Raw genomic sequence first — 7341 nt, forward strand, 5'->3', positions numbered from 1 at the left:
ACAATCTAATTAAAACCACCTATAGGCCACACATTCCTACAACTGCTTCCTACAGAGCACAGGAACTATGCAGTATTAATTGGTTTATCATCCTGTAATACACTAATTTGCTTGTGTATTACTTCCTCCGCAAACTATAACTTGCAATGTGAACTGCATCTTGAACCAGGTGTGGTAGTTCAGGCCCGTAAACCAGACTCAAGAGGCTGAGGCAGGAGGGTCAGATTTCCAGGCCAGCCTGGGCTACATAGTGAAACTCTGGCTCCAACTCTGCTGCCATCTTGTTAATCTCATGTTAATCACCAAAGCCTGACCCATAACAGCTTCTCAACAGTCACAAAATAAATCAGAAACAAACTAGTAATGACTTCCTTAACCTTTTGGGAATTTTTTTTTTTTGACTTTTTGTTTTCTGATTCAAGGACATTCGAAGAATCTGAGTTTTTATTTTTACATCAAGATCAAATATATCAAAGTGCATTCACACATATGTGTGTATGTCCCAAAGTCTCTGAAGTGCAGAGATTTTCTCCCTAAAAATCTCTGTAAGCACTTGGTTTTTAATTTGTCGGTTTCCTAAGAAAATGTAACTAAGTTTGATTTACAATAAAATAGGTCAGACTCTCCAAAGAGGAAAACCAATGTGAATTGTTGAACAGGTCAATTATAACTTCAAAGTCCCTGTTAGAATAATCTCTGCTGGGGCTGGAGAGATGGCTCAGCAGTTTAGAGCACTGGTTTCTTTTGAAGAGGACCTGTATTCAATTCCCAGCAACCACATGGCGCTAACAACTAACCCAAACTCCAGTTCCAGGGATTCTGATGCCCTCTTCTGACCTCCTTGGGACTGCATGACACAGGTGAACTTACATGCTGGCAATATAATCATACATATAAAATAAAAATAATAAATATATTTTTAAAAAGTAACCTCTGGGGCTGGAGAAATAGTTCAGCAGTTTAGAGCACTGACTGCTCTTGCAGAGGACCCGAGTTTGATTCCCAGCACCCACATGGCAGCTGCGAACCGTCCTTGGCATTGCACAACATGGGTGCACTCACTTACATGCAGGCAATACAGTCATACACATAAAATTAAAATAATAAATATTAAAAAAAAAGAATAACCTCTAATTTACCAAGTACCAAGAATAATGTTTCTTCAGGTAATCACTAACACAGTATTACTTTGGGGTCTCTAGCATTAGCAGGCAAAGCACATAGTGATTACTCAGCCAAGTTTATTAAAATACATTTTTTCAAATAAACATTTTGAATGGCACCAACCAGAGCAGTAAAATCAATGAGGCTGTCTCAAGACATGATGGAGGCTCTTCAAGATCCCAGGGGTACCAAGGACTGCTCAGGGTCAGTCACCTGGACAGTATCAGAAGCCAGCTTGACTCTCAGGACCTCTGCAAAGCCATCACCAAACCAGCATGTGACGTGTGCTACATCTACAGTGAAGTAGAAAAGGCGGTCCTGACAGAGCTTCCGGCGGTACACAGACCGAGGATCTGCAGCCAGCACAGCCTTGATGGCACACTTTGCTTCCTCAGTTGACTGAAAATATTTAAATGACACCTGACCAGCATCTGTAATGAGAGAGACACAAGCCTTTACTCAAAATCATGCAAGTCAAATTTCCTAAGAGTGAGCTTCCATCCCAAATGTGGTGGCTCCCTACAGGGTTTAGAAATCTATTCAGTCATTTCAGAGAACAGCACCTTCACAAAGCATTTACTGTGGCTACAATTAACCTATGTACATCCCAAACTTTTATTTTATTGATCAAAAACTCAATATCCAGGACCCACAGGGTAGAAGGAAAGAACCAACACCTGAGCAGGGTGTGATGATACATACCTTTAGTTCCAGCACTTGGGAGACAGAGGTAGGTTGATCTCTGTGAGACCAAGGTTAGCCTGGTCTATATAGTGAGTTCTAGGCCAGGTGTGCTACAAGACCTTGTCTCAAAAAAAACAAAACAAAACAAAAAAAATAAATAAATAAAAGAAAAAAAAAAGTACTGACTCCTGCACATTGTCCTCTGAAATCCACAAATGCATTGTGGCACATCACAAACACACAAACAAAAATAAATAAATGCAATTTTTTTAAAAAAATGAAAAAAACACCTTACAAGGCCAGACATGGTAGCACATGCTTTTATGCTATGTGAGGTGCCAAAGGGGAAGAGGAAAGGGGGTAAAAAGATGATTTTATGTATGAAAGACACAAAAATTCAATAAAAAAAGAAACTTAGATGATGCCTGAGTTCAGTTCCCAGCACCCACATCAGGTGGCTCACAACTACCAGGGAATTCATCACCCTCTCTAGTGTTCCTGGCACCCACACTCATGTATACACACACATAATTAAAAGAGACCTTTAAGGGGGCTGGAGAGAGGGTCAGCGGTGAAGAGCACTGACTGCTCTTGTAGAGGACCCGGATTTGATTCCCAGCACTGACATGGCGGCTACAAACCGTCCTTAACTCCAGTTCCAGGGGAATCCGAAGCCCTCTTCTGACCTCCACAGCATTGCACGACATGGGTGCATTCACATATATGCAAGGAATACACTCATACACATAAAATTTTTTTTAAAAATTTTAAATTTAAAATAGACCTGGGGCTGGAGAGATGGCTCAGCGGTTAAGAACACTGCTCTTGCAGAGGACCCTGGTTCGATTCCCAGCACCCACATGGCAGCTATGAGCCATCTTTAACTCAAGTTCCAGGGGAATCCGCAGCATTGCACGACATGGGTGCATTCACATACATGCAGGCAATACACTCATACACATAAAATAAAAATAATAAAATATTTAAAAAAATTTTTAAATAGACCTTAAAAAAAAAAAATACAAGGGTTGTGGAGACAGGCACTGCCTGAGGCAGCAGCCACTGCCCACAAGTGCTTTTCTGAGCACCTAAACTAGCTACACCAACTGAAAAGCTGTCAAATAAGCACTGTCATGTGTCAGTGTGCCTACACAGCAGTTTATGCTCCTTTTTCTTAAAAAACTCACACTGACAAATGTTCCATATAACGGCTCTCAGAAATAACAACCCTGGCTACATTCCAATTATAAATAAAAGCTCACCACTTGGAATGGGTCTCTAGCTGACAGTCACAAGGTCTTGGGTTTGATCCCTAGCACCACACGACAAAAACCAACCACCCAAACAAACAACAAAAAGTGCAGGTTCAGCTTTCCTTCCAAACTAGGAGACCCAGGGTGCCCTGCTCACCTGAACCGAGCTGCTCCAGGTCCATCTCTGCGTGAGGAGTAAATCGGACCTGTAAAGGGGCGGCAGGGGCCTCTCTCACCCAGGTGGGGACCACACTGCCAGGTGCTCTGTCAGCTATCCTGGTGGGGCAGGAAGCAGCCCCCTGTGTCTCTACACTACTCCCCTGCAGGACCATGGTGCCTTCCAAACTCCTGGGTTCTGGAAAGTTCTTCAGCTCCTGTGGGCCATGCTGCAATTCTGTCACACCCACATTCTCACTGATCCTTGAATCCAACTCTAAATCTGCTGCTCTGTCCCTGTGCCCAGGTGAGGAACAAGGGGTTTCTGTGCTGTTGCTGGGCTTCGGGGAGTTTTCTTCTGAAGCTCTGTCTTCAAGGTGTTTCAGTTTCTCCTCAGCGCCATGGCAGGGCTGTGCTTTCTCACACACTGAGCTCTGCCGCTGGTCACAGGTATCAGTTCCACTGTCCGACTGGGACGCAGTCCTTGGTTTGTGTTGGTTATTCTGTAAATTAAAGCTCCCTAAAGGCTTCATCAAGTTTTGTGGTGAGTCATAATCAGCTATGTAGGGTTTTATGTCTAACACAGGTGTGCCATGTATCATGTCAATTCCAGTCAGGTATACAGCTCCACCTGTAAAGTGGAAAAACTCTTAATAAGTGTTCACAGTGGAGAACAGTACATTCAAATGAAGGCAGAATTATAGCCCAAATCTCTCTCCTCACTGAGCCCACTTACACACTGTTCCTTCTACCTGAAACCCATCCTGTCTTCTTCTGTCAAATGCTACTCTTCAAAGCTCTCACAGAACATGTCTTCCACAAACCTTTTGGGCTCTTCCAAACCTAAGCAATCCTTCCAGGCCCCACAGAGGTACCTGTGTACAAACCTCTACACCAACACCAGTGCAAAGCTAGGGCTCTCAGTTCTAACATATAAGGAAATGAACTCTGCCACAACCTAAGTAAGCCCGGATATGGATTCTTCAACAGACGAGCCTCCGTGTAAGAACTCATCCCAGGTGACAACTTCACCGCAGAGGACTCAGCTAAGGTTAGCCCATCCAGTTGACTCATGAAAAGATGGCAATGTTCCAAACATATCACCAAGTGTGCTGTCTCAACAGATGATTTTCATCATTTGTTGTACAGAAATAGCAATATAATATATTCATCAAGACTCAGAAAAAAAAAGCCAGTCATAGTGGCACACACTTTTAATCCCAGCACTCAGGAAGCAGAGGCAGGTGGATCTCTGTGAGATCAAGGTCAGCTTGGTCTCATAGTGAGTTCCAGGCCAGCCTGGTCTCATAGCGAGTTCCAGGCCAGTTAGGGCTACAGGGAGACCCTGTCTCAAAAAGACTAAAAAAATAAATAAATAAAAGGGCTGGAGAGGTGTCTCAGCGGTTAAGAGCACTGGCTGCTCTTTCAAAAGACCCAGGTTCAGTTCCCAGCACCCTCATGACAGCTAACAACTGTGACTCCAGTTCTAGGGGATCTGACACCTCTTCTGATATCTACAGGCTTTGAATGCACGATACTCTTACATACATGCAGACAAAACACTCACACACATAAAATAAAAATAAACCAAAATATAAAGCTCTAGTGATGTTGCTATCCAGTTTGGTAAGCCATCTCAAACTGACAAAACTCAAGGTGTTATCAGCAACTGAATTTCCTGGAAAACCTACACAATACTTGAGTTCAAGTTCTGGGAAAGAACAAGCAAAATATCCTCATTTATTTAGTGCCCAATGTCCTGAAGAGTACTAGTAAAGCTTTCGTCTCATAAGATCCTCAACAACAACAAAACTCTATGGGGTCACAAAGAGGCAGGCCCCGTGCCTCTGCCTACTTTTCGAGAAAGCAAGCAACCTACAGCCTGGAATAGGTTCCTGACTTCTGTCCACATGCTGTTTCTTCTGCCTCTCTAACGAACATACGTACTGAACAGAGTTATTGTAGAGCGAGACACTCTCTGACCTGGGGATACAGCTCGGGGTAGAATACTTGCCTAGCATGCCCAAAGCTCTGGGTTTAATCCATAGCACTACATGAACTGGGCATGGCTCTACACTCCTACAATCCCAGCACTCAGGAGGTGGAGCTAAGTGGATCCAGAAGTTCAAGGTCATCTTAAGCTATAGTTCAAAGTCAAAACAAAAACAAAAAACAAAAGCTCTCTAAAAATATTTGACTAGATTGTACAGGAACAGATAGAACTATTCTGCAGTGAAACTCTGATAGTCTGAGAGATGTTCAATCCTGTAGTGTGACTCATCCCAGGCCACTGCCACACAGCACAGCTGATGGCCCCACTGTAGCCCAAATGTCTATTTTCTTAAGGATGCAAAGAAATGACTCACCACTCTTCTGCTTACCAGATATGCATGTACAACCTTTGTTACATTTGAAAAGTATCAATAAGTTTTAATCATTTTGTATTTACTCTATTAAAAGTCTTATGAAATATATGAGCTAAAAAGAAAAAATAACAGTGGTTTTGGTAGAGAAATGATGAAACAAACTTTGTGCATCACCTAAGTGCTTATTTCGTAGTGTGTCCAATGCCAACCTCCTTTCAGTCCTCATACATTGTCGTATGGACTTGTCCTCTGCCTGGCAAGCTAGACTGGCAAGCAGTGACGGATGCCTTCTTAAGCTGGGATTCACCCACTTGTTCTGATCACCACAAATGAACTTTTTGTAGGAGGGAAGGGGCAGAGGGAGTCAGTCATGCCTTCCATCCAACCAGCTGGCCTGAGTGGTACATGGAGGAGGGAGTAAGGATAGGGACCTGGAAAGCCAGAGAGAGGGGATGGCTTTGGTCATCTTGGGCAGCCGCCGGGAGGTTACAGGGTCCTTGCTGCAATGAGAAGGGAGCCCACTTGTGCCCACACTTCTATAAGGAACCACCTCAACCCAGTGATCTATACAGAAGTCCAATAAACTCTTTAGTTACCCAAACTGTAGTCTGGAGAAATTATACCTCATTTTGTTATAAGGACGATGGGAGGAGGGGGCTGGAAGCCACATAAGTGTGCTTCCCAGAAGTAATTTTAGCAACATACATCTTCAGAGGCTGAGGGATCTCAAGAGTTGACACACTGGTGTTGGCATGAACAGCAGCCAGCAGTGAATGCTGTGCTGATTACATAAGACATTCTGGAGTAAGAGAGAAAAGGTCAAATTAGACATGAATTACCTTCCACCTTTTCCAGCGTGGCCAGAGTCAGTCCTATTGCATTGGGACGATGGGGACTCCGTGTAGAAAACACCCCAGTCTTTGCCCCATTCAGCCTAGGGGGCTTTACTTTTGCCTTGTAACTCAAATGGCCATTTTTGTGAAAAACAAACAAAATCCTATTGAAAATAAACCAAACCACTTGTTAAAGAAGAGAAACATAACCCCCCACAAATTAACAGAAATTAATTAATGTTTTTAATCAGTCAGGAAAAAAATAATCTTACTCTCCCTCCTTGTAGGAAGAGTGTCATGGCTACATCCTTTGTGCCTAGCACAATGACTGCCATATAGTAGGAACTTAACAGGCTTGTCACATGGCCAAGTAAAGAATACTTACTAAATGCCTGCTGTTTGCCATACAGTATGCTAGACATTTTTATATCCATTTTATATAATCTTAACAATCTAGGGGCTGGAGAGATGGCCCAGTGATTCAGAGCACTGACTGCTCTTGGGGAGGAGCAGGGTTCAGTTCCCAGAACCACATGGCCGCTCATAACTGGCTGTAACTTCAGTTCCAGGGGATTTAATGCCCTCTTCTGGTCTCTGAAGGCATTGCTTTCGCTGGTGCACTTAATATTTTCACGCAGGCAAAACACTCATAGACATAAAATAAAAATAAAAAGTAGACTTTAGAAAAAAAAATCCTAAAAAGTACAATTTATTCCTCACTTTAAGAATGAAGAAACTGCCTGGCATGGTGGCACACGCCTTTAATCCCAGCACTTGGGAGACAGAGGCAGGCAGATCTTTGTGAGTTTGAGGCCAGCCTGGTCTACACAGCAAGTTCCAGGACAACAGCTGGGGCTACAGGGAGACCCTGCCTCAAAAAGACCA

At 43.3% G+C, this 7341-nt stretch overlaps 1 protein-coding gene across 2 annotated transcripts in view; it reads right to left on the reverse strand.

The window, feature by feature from the left end:
- Positions 1 to 1209: 1209 nt before the first annotated feature.
- The window catches only part of Trmo (tRNA methyltransferase O), a 10810-nt gene continuing 4678 nt past the window's right edge, over positions 1210 to 7341 (reverse strand). Inside the window, exons 3-5 of one of the 2 annotated variants that reach the window (XM_008851956.2) lie at positions 6463 to 6620; positions 3259 to 3888; positions 1211 to 1595 (exon numbers count right to left, since the gene is read on the reverse strand). In XM_008851956.2, the coding sequence (XP_008850178.1) occupies positions 1336 to 1595; positions 3259 to 3888; positions 6463 to 6620 (1048 nt within the window). In that variant the 3' untranslated portion in view covers positions 1211 to 1335. Of the gene's footprint in view, positions 1596 to 3258; positions 3889 to 6462; positions 6621 to 7341 lie in introns of both variants that reach the window. The other variant, XM_029555455.1, reaches the window with a different exon arrangement.

The sequence above is a fragment of the Nannospalax galili genome, unplaced genomic scaffold (genome assembly GCF_000622305.1).
Source record: "Nannospalax galili isolate Female #2095 unplaced genomic scaffold, S.galili_v1.0 scaffold106, whole genome shotgun sequence".
Taxonomy (NCBI): Eukaryota; Metazoa; Chordata; class Mammalia; order Rodentia; family Spalacidae; genus Nannospalax; species Nannospalax galili.